The sequence below is a fragment of the Hypomesus nipponensis genome, chromosome 19, assembly GCF_054491055.1.
Source record: "Hypomesus nipponensis isolate SF chromosome 19, ASM5449105v1, whole genome shotgun sequence".
NCBI classification, from domain to species: domain Eukaryota; kingdom Metazoa; phylum Chordata; class Actinopteri; order Osmeriformes; family Osmeridae; genus Hypomesus; species Hypomesus nipponensis.
The window spans coordinates 3,467,059-3,482,500 of NC_140379.1; the positions used below are offsets into that span (position 1 = coordinate 3,467,059).

Sequence of the window (15,442 nt, forward strand, 5' to 3'; positions counted from 1 at the left end):
GTCCTCTGGAGCCCTTATCTGCCTGCTTCACACACACTAACACACACACACACTCTCTCTCACACACACACACACACACACACACACACACACACACACCCTCTCACACCCACCCATGCTCAGACACACACACTCTCACACACTCACCCTCTCACACCCACACACACACTAACACACACACTCACACACTCACCCTCTCACACCCACGCACACACACACACACACACACACTAACACACACACACACACACCCTCTCACACCCACACACACACACACACACACACACACACACACCCTCTCACACCCACCCATGCTCAGACACACACACTCTCACACACTCACCCTCTCACACACACACCCTCTCACACACACACACCCTCTCTCTCTCACACACACACACACCGTCAGCAGAGGGCCCTATCTCCCAGCAGCCCGTGTTCTGATCAGCTGCGGGGGTACAAACGTCAACGTTGCGCAACACCGGGCGGCGTCTTTTGCTCTCTGCCTGACGGTGGAGAAGATCTGCTCCACGAGCTGCACCAACCACTGCTGGAGGTGGAACTCAGAACTGCCCTCGTCCCTCTAATGGCGGATGGAAGCTTTGGTAGCAGGCAGATCTGACCCCAGGTCTGTGGTTGGGGCGGGTCTGGTTCCTGGGGCACCCTGGGGGTTTGTGTTGTTCTTCATAATGGACTCTTGTTCCAGCTGATAAATCTCATCAGATTAGCCGCTGGCTCACCCCGTGTCAGAAGGCTGTGTAATTTAGGTCATTAGACACAGAGACGCAGGCCTCACTAAGGATTAAATTAGATTAAACGATCACGGCAGGGAGAAGCACTCCCTACAAGGGTCCTGAAACTCACAAGCGTCTCAGAAGAAATGAGGTTGTGGATGAAGGGCTGGATCTCAAGCAGGAGGGCGATGGTTAGATGGAGGTCAAACCAGACGCATTCCTGAAGGATTAATGACCAGGGTTCCTCTGAAGAGTTCAGGTCTGTAACAGGACTGAGTGTGTGTGTGTGTCTGTGTTTGTGTGGCGGGTGTGTGTGTGTTCGTCGTGTATGTTTATGTGTGTGTAGAGTATTGTACCAGGCTGATGTTTTCATTCAGTGATGTCGTGTCATGCCAGGAGACCCAGGCCAGCCTCTGTCTCCTGGGTTGGATGTGGGGAGCATACAGCCAGGGCTGTCAGGCCTATGTGTGTTCCATTATGGATGTCTAATTTGTGGAAGCAGCCCTATTACAGGTTTAAAGATCAACCAAGCTGTCAGGCTGCATAGATTCTGCCAGATGAATGGGGAACAGCAGAATTTCCATCTCCAACATATGACAGGCCAGCCAGCTAACCAACCATTTAATACTTCACTTCACATTAGACTTGCAAATAGGATACATACTTGTGGTAGAGAGTGTGTGTCTGTGTGTGTTTGTGTGTGTATGTCTGATGTGTGTGTGTGTATGTGTGCAATACCCTCTCCTCTCATCGGACTTGCAAATGGAAGACTTGTCACTGCACATTGCGAGCGAGGAGGTGAACTTATTAAAATGGAAGAGAGCTTCACGGCAAAGTTATCAGTTCCCTCGTCGGTGCTGCTCTCTCGTGTGAGCAGTCGTCTGTCAGAGAAGGCTACTCGTTTATCTGTTGTTCAGTCACGCTTTAGTTGCACGTTTCAAGCATGTACGAAGGATTATGAGTGAGTGCATGAGGTGGATAGGTTTTTCCAAACATTTGTTTCTTTTCCTCGTTTTTCGCACTTTTTTTTAATCTTCCAACACCGATTCCATTCACAGTAGCGCCGGCAGAATCTCCCCTCAGCTCTGTGAAAAGGGTTGCAAACTTTCCTCACCTCTGTGATGCCTAATTCAATAAGGCTTCAATCAAGGCCTCACAGCATTGGAGGACACGGGGGCAGTGATTACACAGCAGCAGTCCCAGATTGGTGCCCTGCATGTGGAATGTGATTGGAGCCAACGCTGGCAACTGCCTGGATATGGGAAAATGCATGTGTGTATCTTTCTCTCTGTGTGTGTGTGTGTGTGTCTGTCTCTCTGTGTGTGTGTGTGCGTGTGAAAATGGCCTGTGATTGCTGAAAGCATTTCAAAAACTGCTGGCAGACAGAACAGATCTAGAACATTCTTTGAATTTTTTTAATCACATGGATGGAACAGCGTTCACCCTCTTATTCAACTCTCCATCCCTCAACCTCTCCTCCTATAAATCCCTCCCTTTCTTTTCTCCTGTCCTCCTCTAACAACCTTTCTTTGCTGCTCTCTGCTCCTCCTCTGCCTTCTTCGTCATCTCTCCCTCTCTTCTCTCCTCCTCTCCCTCTCTTCTCTCCTCCTCTCCCCTCTCCTCTCTTTTCTCCCCTCTCTTCTCTCTCCCTCTCTTCTCTCCTCCTCTCCCTCTCTTTTCTCCTCCTCTCCCCTCTCACACTCTCCCCTCTCCCCTCTCTTCTCTCCTCCTCTCCCCTCTTCTCTCCTCCTCTCCCCTCTCCCCTCTCCTCTCTTTTCTCCCCTCTCTTCTCTCTCCCTCTCTTCTCTCCTCCTCTCCCTCTCTTCTCTCCTCCTCTCCCCTCTCCTCTCCCCTCTCTTCTCTCCTCCTCTCCCCTCTCTTCTCTCCTCCTCTCCCCTCTCTTCTCTCCTCCTCTCCCTCCACTCTCACACTCTCCCCTGCTCTTTTTCCTCACTTTCACAATTCATGTGTGGAATGTTGGGAAGGCTGACAGGTTGCATCACCCCAGAGAGAAACAGAGAGAGAGACAGAGAGAGAGACAGAGAGAGAGACAGAGAGAGAGACAGAGAGAGAGACAGAGAGAGAGACAGAGAGAGAGACAGAGAGAGAGACAGAGAGAGAGACAGAGAGAGAGAGACAGAGAGAGAGAGACACAGAGAGAGAGACACAGAGAGAGAGACACAGAGAGAGAGACACAGAGAGAGAGACACAGACAGACAGAGAGACACAGACAGACAGAGAGACACAGACAGAGAGAGAGAGACAGACAGAGGGAGAGACAGACAGAGGGAGAGACAGACAGAGAGAGAGACAGAGGCAGAGAAAGGGAAGCAAAGAGGGATGGACGGAGGTATGAAGATCTTTCACCACTTGTATCACCATATATATATTTATAAATACATGTTTTCTCTCGAGCTCTTCAGTTTAATGTGTGTGTCAGAACCACTATTAGACCCCTACCATGTTTCTCCACCATAACAAAAGTCCTAATTGAAAAAACTGATTAAACAACAAATAAACAAGTTGTTTATTTACTTACCGTAGCTGTGAGAGACGCTGTGCTCAGTCAGCTGGTATGAAACCACAGATCTTCAGGTTGTGATGGGATAGGTCGTCTGTCAGTTGTCAGTCAGTATTCACATATATCTGAACACACACAATCTCTCAACTTCAGCTCTCAGTCTGAGATGTCAGTATCACCAGTGTGACACCAGTGAGTTTCACCCTCTATGGAGTGTGTGAGAGACAGGTGTGTGAGACAGGTGTGTGAGACTGGTACTGGGATGTGTCTGTCGGTGTGGCTGTAGATGGTCCCTCTCTTCAGAGCCCCACTGTTCTGCTCTCCCACATCCCTCACTCCCCTCTCACTCTCAAACGTGTTCGTGACAGAACTTTCAACACCGTTTCCGAACACAAAGTAGCGTTTCCCAGCTCCAGACAAAATTGGTTTCATCATCTGCTGCATTTGATTCATTTCATCAGTCCTGTATGTCTGTGCCTTGCCTCTCCAGTGCTGAGCTGGGTGTGTAGCTTCAGGCCCGGGCTGGGGCTGTCTGGCTTCTGCCGATGCAACACTTAATGAGATGGCTTCCCCTGTTTTCTTGAACGCAGCTCTTTGGAGATTTCATCATTTAATCACAGAGAGAATGATCTGAAAGAAATGGAAAGCTGAAGCGTTTTTATATTTCTTTATTTCCAACTCTGGCTCACTCTGCGTGCCTGTTACAGGCTGGGGATGATCTCCTCAGATAGGGGGTTCTACTCACGGTACCATAGACTGGCTGGAAGAAAACCTAGGGTGGAGAGACAGATATGTGGTGAGGACCCAGGAGAGAGAGACAGGTATCTGGTGTGGGCCCAGGAGAGAGAGAGAGACAGGTATCTGGTGTGGGCCCAGGAGAGAGAGAGAGACAGGTATCTGGTGAGGAAGCAGAAGAGAGAGAGAGACAGGTATCTGGTGAGGAAGCAGAAGAGAGAGAGAGAGAGAGGTATCAGGTGAGGAAGCAGAAGAGGGAGAGAGAGACAGGTATCTGGTGAGGAAGCAGAAGAGGGAGAGAGAGAGAGGTATCTGGTGAGGAAGCAGAAGAGGGAGAGAGAGAGAGAGAGAGAGAGAGACAGGTATCTGGTGAGGAAGCAGAAGAGGGAGAGAGAGACAGGTATCTGGTGAGGAAGCAGAAGAGGGAGAGAGAGAGAGAGAGAGAGAGACAGGTATCTGGTGAGGAAGCAGAAGAGGGAGAGAGAGACAGGTATCTGGTGAGGAAGCAGAAGAGGGAGAGAGAGAGAGAGAGAGAGAGACAGGTATCTGGTGAGGAAGCAGAAGAGGGAGAGGGAGAGGGAGAGGGAGAGGGAGAGGGAGAGGGAGAGGGAGAGGGAGGGAGGGAGAGGGAGAGGGAGAGGGAGGGGGAGGGGGAGGGGAGGGGGAGAGAGGGGTATCTGGTATTTTAAGTCTGTGGTTTCTGGGTGTTCTCAGGTGTGGGCCCACGGGCATGTCAGTGTCCATACTTAGCTTTCCCCTGTGTGTGTGTGTTTGTGTGTGTTTGTTTGAGGACAGTATGTACTGTATGAAAGAAAAAAATGTTATTCTTTTGCAACCAAATCCCACCTGTTATTCTGTCCAGGCAGGAAGACGGAGGCCCTCCTTGGTTTAAGTTCCTCCCATTTCCTGGTTGGGCCTCTCCTGCAGGCAGACTCGTGTGATAGGCCAGTCAGACCAGTGTTATTGTAGCTCACATCAGCTTGTTGAGAGAATCATGAAACGGCTTGGCATCGTGTCTAGCATGTTGCTAATGTACAGTTTCAGCACTGCTCGTTGCACTTAGTACTTACCAGATGAATACCTCAGCTGAGCTTGTCACAGTCACTTTCTGATATATCTACTGATTCCTCTCTCTCTCTCTCTCTCTCTCTCTCTCTGTCTCTCTGTCTCTCTCTCTCTCTCTCTGTCTCTCTCTCTGTCTCTCTGTCACTTTCTCTTTGCTTATTCACTGTGTGTATGTGTAGTGTTCTCCCTGAAGAGTGAACAGTCTCCCAGTATGTGTGTATTGTGTTCAAGGTTGACTTATTGGTTTGTTGAATGATAGATTGATTGGAGCAGACATAACACTCACGGTCCAGTCCTGCTTTAGGAGCTGCCCCTCCTTCAAGCTCTTATGTTTCACTGGCACACGCAGAATTAGCTGTAAAAAAACATGTCATAGTACTCTCTAGTAATGTCCTTGTGCTTTTTGTGGCTGACAGATTGCTTTGTTGTGGAGCTGCCTGACTGGAGCACAAAGTCTCGTCTCCCTCATAGCAAGACTTGAAATAACACACCTAATAATGAGCCTAGCGAATAGTGTGTGAATGTGTGTATGTTTGAGTGTGTGTGTGTGACAGTCAGTGAGTGTGTAAATGTGTGTGTGTGAGTATGTGAGTGTGTGCTTATGCATAATTATTCCTATCTTCTTCAGCACCTGGGTGCTTCTGGTTCAATGTCATGTCTCCCTTGATTTTGATGTTCTAAGTGGGACATTTTCATTTGAAAGTTCATACCCAATTTGAATCCATGATAGACTTTAATTAAAATGAAACTGACCCATGGTGTCATCCTCACAGCATACTGCAGAATTGGCTTTCTCTGCACTGGAAAGGCTCATTCATGACTAAAAAATGATGTCATAGATCAAGAAAACAGACAGGCATGACACACACGCAGGCAGGCAGGCAGGCAGGCAGGCAGGCAGGCAGGCAGGCAGGCAGGCAGGCAGGCAGGCAGGCAGGCAGGCAGGCAGGCAGGCAGGCAGGCAGGCAGGCAGGCAGGCAGGCAGGCAGGCAGGCAGGCAGGCAGGCAGGCAGGCAGGCAGGCAGGCAGGCAGGCAGGCAGGCAGGCAGGCAGGCAGGCAGGCAGGCAGGCAGGCAGGCAGGCAGGCAGGCAGGCAGGCAGGCAGGCAGGCAGGCAGGCAGGCAGGCAGGCAGGCAGGCAGGCAGGCAGGCAGGCAGGCAGGCAGGCAGGCAGGCAGGCAGGCAGGCAGGCAGGCAGGCAGGCAGGCAGGCAGGCAGGCAGGCAGGCAGGCAGGCAGGCAGGCAGGCAGGCAGGCAGGCAGGCAGGCAGGCAGGCAGGCAGGCAGGCAGGCAGGCAGGCAGGCAGGCAGGCAGGCAGGCAGGCAGGCAGGCAGGCAGGCAGGCAGGCAGGCAGGCAGGCAGGCAGGCAGGCAGGCAGGCAGGCAGGCAGGCAGGCAGGCAGGCAGGCAGGCAGGCAGCATCAGTGTTGTGCTGACAGACTGTGTGGGGAGGGACAGATAGTGGACATACTGCAGAGATCAAGTGTCCTGTATGAGCTGACTCAGTCAGGACTCCTCTGCCCTGCCCTGGGAAGCAGACTAGAGGACATGCTCTGTGTGTGTGTGTTTGTTGAAAGACTAGAGGACCGAGTGTGTGTGTTTTATCAGCAGATTGTTGTGCTTCTCATGTCCAGTCAGGGGTTTCTGGTTCCCCAGCTGGTTCAGCAGCTGCTCCTAGACCCCAGACTGCTGGCATCACATACTAATATTACAAACTATTATTCAGTACTATTGTTACATTCCATACTACTCAGGGATGGGAGTAGTTTATATAAGACCTGTTTCTGCTGCTCAGGAAATGGCCAGCTCACGATAAGAGACTGGTCTCCACCCCCCTAACATGCTAGGTGATACACACCTAGCATTCTGTGTGTGTGTGTGTGTCAGAGTGTGTGCGTGTGTGTGTGTGTCAGAGTGTGTGCGTGTGTGTGTGTGTCTGTGTGTGTGTCAGAGTGTGTGCGTGTGTGTGTGTGTCTGTGTGTGTGTCAGAGTGTGTGTGTGTGTGTGTGTCTGTGTGTGTGCGTGTGTGTCTGTGTGTGTGTCAGAGTGTTTGTGTTTCCTGCTGTTACAGTCCCACTGAGCCCATTACTTCTCCAATAACCAACGGGACCTCTCTCTCTCTCTCCCTCTATATCGCTCTCTCCTCCGTCTCTCTTTCTCTCCATCGTACTTTCCCTCCCTCCCTCTCTCACTTTCTGTCCCCCTCTCTCTCTGCAATGATCTCTCTCGCTATCATGGTAAAGATGTCTCCAGCACGTCCTATCATGGTAGAGATGTCACCAGCACATCCTGTCATGGTAGAGATGTCACCTTTGAGATGGGTTTTGTTATAAGAACTTGGCTTCAAAGCTTCACTCACACTCACATGCACACACACACACACACTCACACATCACTGACATCACACGACACAAATGTCTGACAGCTAGCTCGTAGTGTGTGCCAGAGTACTGGTGAGACATGAAAACCATTTTCAACAGTTAGCAAGCAGAGAAGCAACTTGTGTTTTTAATAATGCATGACTGCCAGACTTCAGTGAGCACTGCTTCTGTTTTCGCCTTTGTGTGTGTGTGTGTACGTGTGGCTGTGATTGTGTGTATGGGAATGTGTGTGTGTGGGAATGTGATGAAATGTGTGTGTGTGTGTGTCTACTCCCTCTTTGATTGCTTGAAAAATATAATAAAAAAGCCATTTCTGAACACAGGAATTAGCATGCTTCAGCAGTGGTAGACACATGGCAGCACACTGGGACTCGTTTCATCTCTCACTAACGTTGGTTTGCCATGTTCACAGGGTCTGCTTCTCTGATGTCAGCTGGGGCCCTACGGACATCCCAGACTGGAGACCAGGATCCTGGACCGATGATGTCACCACCAATGACGTCATCACCGCTGATGTCGGTTTTCTTTTGTTGATTAAAACCCAACCTGGCAACCACAACCTTCCTTCCTGTGTTCTGTATCTGACTATCTGCCTTGGTCCTGCTGACGACATGAGATACCATGTTGCTGGGTAATACACACACTCACATCAAACACACACACACACACACTCCAGACACACACACACACACACAGCCACACACACACACCAAACACACACACACACACACACACTCCAGACACACACACACACACACACCAAACACACACACACACACACACACACTCCAGACACACACACACAGACACACACACACACACCAAACACACACACACACACTCCAGACACACACACACTCCAGACACAAACACACACACACACACACACTGCAGACACACACACACACACACACACACACACACACACACACACACTTTAGGATGCTAAAGGGGAATGCTTCCCATGATTCTAGCGTGCAGAGATGGTACTCTCTGTGGAATGTTTATCAGTGTTTGTGAACATGATTATTAAACAGCTGTGACCTACACACACACACACACACACACACACAGATGTGTACACACACACACACACACACACATACACACACACACATGGACACGCACACACAAGCCCAAGGCAGAGCAGCATCTGGGTTGGAAAGTGAGCGTTGGCGTGTGAGCAGGGTGCTGATGAGGGCTTGTAGATAATGAGAGTCAGAAGACTGCAGGGTCAAAGGGGAGAGAAAGAGGGAGGGAGGGACAAGGAGATGGATGGAGGGAGGGAGTGAAGGAGGGAGGGAAGTTGTAGGATGGATGGAGGGTAGCTGAGAGATTGTCAGTAACAGTAATAGGGATCAGAATGAAACAGTTCACTGCCTCACAGCAGCAACTCCACTACAGCAGTCCACTCTCACAGCCTACAGTATCACCCACTCCATCATGCCCAGTAAAGACTGGTGTTTGTACCATGCCCTGGAAAGAGATACTGTGAAATCTAACCTAATAATATCCTCAAAGGTGCTTCACGCTATTCCTAGATTATGTAATGTTTTATGTAACCACATCTAGCTACTGAGGTGTTCTATTGTTATGCTGGGTTGCCCCCTCTGGGGTGCCCCCTCTGGGGTGCCCCCCCCCGGGTTGCCCCCCCCCCCCCCCCCCCCAGAGCTTTGATCCATGGAGATGAGAAGGATTCACAGTAGCACAAAGTTCTCTACCCAGCTGTTTGAAGCTGAACCTAAACCTGTCTCAGATTAGCCCCTCTTTATCTACCATACTATGACACAGAAAATAAATCAGACCCACCGCTGACTACAGTGTGTGTGTGTGTGTGTGTGTGTGTGCAGCGTGTGTTGTTCTTGGTCCACTAAGTGAGAGGGTGTGTGTGGCTGTGCGTTATGATTTGCCACAATGTATTAAGGTATTAACAAGTTGGTTTTGTGACTCCTGCCCCAGGTGCCTTCCACTGAAGTGAACCGAACACACCCAGTCTACAGGAAGACACATCTACTGTGGCGTAGGACACACCCACTTTGGAGGAGGACACATCCACTTTGGGGGAGGACACACCCACTTTGGAGGAGGACGCACCCACTTTAGGGGAGGACGCACCCACTTCGGAGGAGGACACACCGACTTCGGAGGAGGACACACCCACTTTGGAGGAGGACACACCCACTTTGGAGGAGGACACACCCACTTTGGAAGAGGACACACCCACTTTGGAGGAGAACACACCTGGGAAGCTGTGAAGGACACCTGCAACGCTCTGAGAGACGCCAGTCTGAGGAGAGAAGGAGAGCAGTGGGAGGAGCCAGAGGGAGGAGCCAGAGGGAGGAGCCAGGTTATCTCTGAGGACTGTGAGACATGAAGATCTTTGTGCTGTTCCTGACTGTGCCGCTGCTGGGGCCCCTTGTCTTGGCAGGTGAGAAACACCCAGAGCAGGTGGTAGGACAGCTGACCCGAGAATGACCTGACCCCTGACCCCCCGAACTCACAGGAGGGACGTGTGATAGCAGAGAGAGGAGCAGTGATAGCGGTGATGACAGCTTGTAAAACTGTTACAGAGTTGTGCTGATAATGGAGTTTCCTTGCTCCACGTGTTAGTGAAAGTCAAGCAGGGAGAAGCAGGTGTTCTGGTCGTGAGCAGACGATAGGAAGGTTCCGGTCCAGCTGCAGCTCCCAGACTGGGCCGAGGGTCTTCAGGCTTCATGGTTCAGTAGTCTGGATGTGGGGATGCTCCAGAGTGGGTGGGCCTGGGCCCCTGGAGTCAGGGCGTCAGTGAGGCTGGCCTCAAATACCCCCTCAGAGATACACTCACACTCTCACACACACTCACACACTTCCACACGGTCCGCCACGTTGGTGGAAAGAGAGAGTGATTTTCCTGCTGCCCCTGCCAATGGGCATGCGGCCAACCTGAGTCCATCCCTTATCCCAACAACCGTCAGCTGTCTGTGGGGGTGTGAGGGAGAGAGAGAGCCTGTGTGTGTGTGTGTGTGTATGTGTGTGTGAGAGAGAGAGCCTGTGAGGTTGTTGTGTGTAGGACCTTAACGTTGTGGCCAGTGTCCCAGTGGCACAGATTCACATTTAAAAATATATCATATAAAAAATCTCCTTCTTCCAGAGCAGTTTTATTGTAATTGCAAACAGAAGTTTAACAGAGCAGTGAGTTGCTTTTTATAACCATAAACACGAAGGCTTTGCATCTGCTGCCAGGCCAGCTTTGAATCATCCTACAGTGTCCTGAAGGACCAGGACTGGGAAACCCTCACGTGTGTGTTTGAGTTTAGAGGAGATAAAGCAGCTTAGAGCCATGACAGAGAACGGTTGCCGTCTATCTGTGGCGAGGTAAGACAGTCACAACATCACTAGCTCTAGTGACAGAAACTCTGGCCTCAGATCAGACAACGCTCCCATACAAGGAACTCAAGTTCATGTTTCTGGAGGTCGGTCTGCTGTGGCTGCCAGTGTCTTTGTGCAAACTCCAGCCCTCCAGCCAACCCACCGTGCTCAGCAGAAGTCTGGTGTTCTAAGAAAGTGTTGAGGTATCAGTTAGTGTTCCAGTGTCCCTCTCCTCCCAGTTCTCTAAAGAGGAGTTGTGTTTACATGGAGGGTGCTCTCCGTGAAGGAAGTGTTGACCTGTGTGTCTGGGTCATGTGTGTGTGAGAGAGGCAGGGTCGTTCAGAGTTTTCTGAGAACACAGAGAGAAGCAGGCAGTGGTTCCACTCTCCGCCAGGAACCCCCTGTGCTGCCTCAGTGGAAGCGAGGAGATGGTTTGTTTCTCTTGGAAAGACTGTGGAGTTTAAATGGGTTTGTGCTGTGTGTGTGTCTGTGTGTGTTTGTGCTGTGTGTGTGTTTGAGTGTGTTTGTGCGTGTGTGTGTCTGTGTGTGTTTGTATCTGTGTGTGTTTGTGCGTGTGTGTGTCTGTGTGTGTCTGTGTGTGTTTGTGCGTGTGTGTGTCTGTGTGTGTCTGTGTGTGTTTGTGCGTGTGTGTGTTTGAGTGTGTTTGTGCGTGTGTGTGTCTGTGTGTGTTTGTGCTGTGTGTGTGTCTGTGTGTGTCTGTGTGTGTTTGTGTCTGTGTGTGTTTGTGCGTGTGTGTGTTTGTGTGTGTCTGTGTGTGTTTGTGCGTGTGTGTGTTTGAGTGTGTTTGTGCGTGTGTGTGTCTGTGTGTGTCTGTGTGTGTTTGTGCGTGTGTGTGTTTGAGTGTGTTTGTGCGTGTGTGTGTCTGTGTGTGTTTGTGCTGTGTGTGTGTCTGTGTGTGTTTGTGCTGTGTGTGTGTCTGTGTGTGTTTGTGCGTGTGTGTGTGTTTGAGTGTACTATGCTCCCGCAGTGCTGTATCTGCAGACCATCAGCTGTTTGCTTGTGGTCAGAGTTCTCCAGAAAAGAAGAAGTGGTCAGACTAGTGACCTCTATCTCTACCTTACACTGCCTAACCCCAGACAGAGCCAATCACAGCCTGGCTCTTGGAATAGAGAAGCCAGATTGGGCCAATCAATCATTCCCTATCATCCCAGGGGGAGATGTAGACTGCCATAACAACTCTGGCCAATCAATGACAGTGACTGATCTGTTAACCAGATTGAAGTACCAGAGTCTGTGTGTTCTGCAGCTCCTCAGACATAGAAGGCCAACCGAGGAGGAATTAATACACTGACTCTAGCTGGTCCACAGCAGCGATTTCCTAACCGTGGGCTGCGTCTTACTAGTGGTCCACGAGGGTAATGCAGGTGGGCCGCCAAACTAAAACATTTAATAAATATAAAAAATAATATATATATATATATATATATATATATATTGGTAAATAATTATACAAATTATTGAACATTTTAAATAAAATGTTGCCGCGTTAACTTGCGTACGCATTACTTCGGCATATTCCTTAAAACAAAAATAAAGTCTAATATTTCCGGAAGCACAATAACACATTTATTGGTGTGGCTGTGGTAAAAAAGTATCTAAAGGTTTAAAAATGGTTTTGAATTTTTTTTCTTCTAAAAGTTTAAGAAATATTTTCTAAAAAAAAAAATTCTACAAAACGTTTTGAAAAAAGTTTAGAAAGGTTTGAAAAGTATTAGTTATACAGTCTATATTGTCATGGTCTATTGTCCCAAAGTCTGTGTTGAACTGTCCTAGACATCTCTTTTATCGTCCGTGTGTGTGTGTGGCTATGTGTGACGATGTGTTGTGGTCGTCTTTCCCAGCGTGTCCAGACAAGGAGCCAGGCCTGCAGCCATGGACCCCTGGGCACAACCAGGAACACCGCGTTACCATCGGTTACGGCAGGAAGGTTCTCCTGACCTCGTCAGCTACCGTCCACTCCATAGAGATCCTCAACGGAGGTAATCAATCTTTCATATCTGTTAGCTACCCATCTATCTAGCCATCCATTTATCCAACCGCCATCCATCTCTCCATCCATCTCTCCACCCCCCATTTCATCCATCCACCCATTCCTAAATTGCGTGCCATGGTACTGCATGTGTCTCACACGCTTTTAAATCCAAGCAGCCATGCCTAACCTCAGGCTAGCCTCATATCACAAGTGTCAGATAGAGTTCCAGATGCAGATCCAGAGATGTGTGTGTGTGTGTGTGTGTGTGTGTGAAGCTCCTGACCAGGGTTCTAAATGGTGTGTGATGTGAGGCAGGAGTATGACAGACATGCCAGGATAGTAGACACCATCACTAAAGATCCTCCTCACCTCTCCTCCCCCCTCCTCATCCCCCACCTCCTCACCTCTCCTCCCCCCTCCTCACCCCCCCTCCTCATCCCCCACCTCCTCTCCTCACCTTCCCTCCCTCCTAATTTTCCCTACCTTTCCTCTCCTTGCCTCATTTTCTCACTCCCCCCAAAAAACCTCCTTTCCTCCCTCCGTCACTCTCCACCCCCCCACCCCTCCCCATTACCTCCCCTCCCCCTCCTCTGTAGGTAAGCTGGTGATTGCTGACTCCAAGAGACCAATCCTGCTGCGCACCAAACACATCCTGATTGGTCACCGTGGAGAACTGCACATAGGAAGTCCTGATTGCCCATACAAGGGCAACCTCACCATCTCGTTATTCGGAAGGTACATCGAGAAGTGCTTTGTAAAGTGATGCAGTGAGGTCATTCACCATACAGTACTTACCTACCGACCATAGGCACATTTAACAAATCCCCTTGTGTTCCTTGCAGTCGTAACCTGCCAGCAGGATCAGCAGTTAGTGTAGCCTGTTTTCCTCCCAAACCAGACCCCCCCCCCCCCCCACATCAAGTTTTTATATTGACAGTTAGAGAGGGACAGACAAGACAGAAAAGACAGAGAGACAGAGACGGAGGGAGGGAGAGAGGGACAGAAAAGACAGAGAGACAGAGAGGGGATAACATGCAGCAAAGGCTGGAATCAAACCCGGGCCGCTGCGGTAAGGCCTTACCCTACGCGGCGCACGCTCTACCCAGCAAGCCTCCTGCAGATGCCAACCCCCAGAAGGACCAGGAGTTAGTGTTGACTGGCGACCCCGCAGCAAGACCGCGGACAGGGAATCGAACCGGCAACCGATCAGATTGGTAGTCCGATTCCCTAACCGCTCAGCCATCTGACCCCCCATATAGTGCTAACCAGCGCCTCCCCCTCAGGTCCGATGACGTTGACACGGAGCACAGCTACTTTGGCCGCAAGTACCTGGGCGTGGGGACGGGAGGAACCCTGGAGATCCACGGTCAGAAGAAGCTCTCCTGGACCTTCCTCAACCAGACCCTCCGCCCCGGGGACACCAACCACACCACCTACCAGTTCCAGAGGGGCTGGGGGAACCGAGGCATCATCCTCCATGTCATCGACCCCAACTCTGGGGAGGTGGTGCTCCAGGACCGGTAGGATGGAGGGGGAGAGGGGGAGGGGGGAGGAGGGGGGAGGGAGGTCTAGGATAAGGTGGAGGGGGGGCATGCAGGGTAGGGTGGAGATGGGAGGGTGCAGGGTAGGGTGGAGGGGAACAGGGCGTGCAGGGTAGGGTGGAGATGGGAGGGTGCAGGGTAGGGTGGAGGGGAAGAGGGCGTGCAGGGTAGGGTGGAGATGGGAGGGTGCAGGGTAGGGTGGAGGGGAAGAGGGCGTGCAGGGCTGATCTGCAGGATTTGGTTTTGACTGTGTCTCGTTGGATTCCCTGGAGATGGTAGCGTGGTTGGGGTGGTGGGGGTGGTGGGCGTGTGACTGACAGGAGATGGCTCCCTCCTCCAGGGCCATCTCAGAGTTCAACACTTCCCTGGTTGAATAATGACCATCATAAACAGGGTTTAATTGCCGGTTAAGAAAATATTTTAGATGATGGCAGATGCAAAGCGCAAACAGCAATCAAAAACACAGTTAAAAGCAGTTCAGCCAAATAAACATTCCGAGCTTCAGAGCAGGGCAATTTTCCAATATCTTATTGACTAATGTGTTTACTATTTGTTTGGGTAAGCACTTCCTCGCACAATCAATCCTGCCTGCCAGACTGTCTGTCTTCATCTGGGCTTCGGCACTCATTAACTATTTGATGTAAGCAGCTCTTTACGCATAGCTCTGTTGTATAGGACTGTGCTCTCCCGTGTTAAACTGGAGACATTCCATTCTGTCTATCGCTTCTCACACGAAACCTTTCCTTCTGTTCTGCCGTTCCCTCTACCTTATCTCTCCCCCCTTCTCCTCCCTTCCGTCCCTCATCCGTCTGTCCTCCCCCAGGTTTGACACCTACCGCAGTAAGGAGGAGAGTCGGCGCCTGGTGCAGTGTGTGGAGGGGGTGGAGTCGGGGAAGATCCTGGCCCTGGTGGTGAACGACGAGGGCTCCAACAACCTGGAGGACACGGCCAAGAAGACTCTGAGCAGACTAGGCAGCCAGCAGCTCCACCGGCTGGGCTTCCGGTACGCTGACCCCCCTGACCCCTGAACCCAAACCTGACCCTATGCCCAAACTCAACCATACTAATACTGCTTCCACAGCTGGGCTTCAAACATGCTCCTCTCCAACCTCCCCTGGCCTACCCA

The 15,442-nt window shown here is 50.7% G+C and overlaps 1 protein-coding gene across 2 annotated transcripts in view; it reads left to right on the top strand.

Moving 5' to 3' along the window:
- cemip (cell migration inducing hyaluronidase 1) overlaps positions 1-15,442 on the top strand; it is a 64,365-nt gene that overhangs the window by 17,999 nt on the left and 30,924 nt on the right. The window contains exons 2-7 of one of the 2 annotated variants that reach the window (XM_084682560.1): positions 7,847-8,065; positions 9,394-9,862; positions 12,645-12,782; positions 13,372-13,510; positions 14,059-14,295; positions 15,140-15,319. In XM_084682560.1, the coding sequence (XP_084538686.1) occupies positions 9,805-9,862; positions 12,645-12,782; positions 13,372-13,510; positions 14,059-14,295; positions 15,140-15,319 (752 nt within the window). In that variant the 5' untranslated portion in view covers positions 7,847-8,065; positions 9,394-9,804. The remainder of the gene's footprint in view (positions 1-7,846; positions 8,066-9,393; positions 9,863-12,644; positions 12,783-13,371; positions 13,511-14,058; positions 14,296-15,139; positions 15,320-15,442) is intronic. The other variant, XM_084682561.1, reaches the window with a different exon arrangement.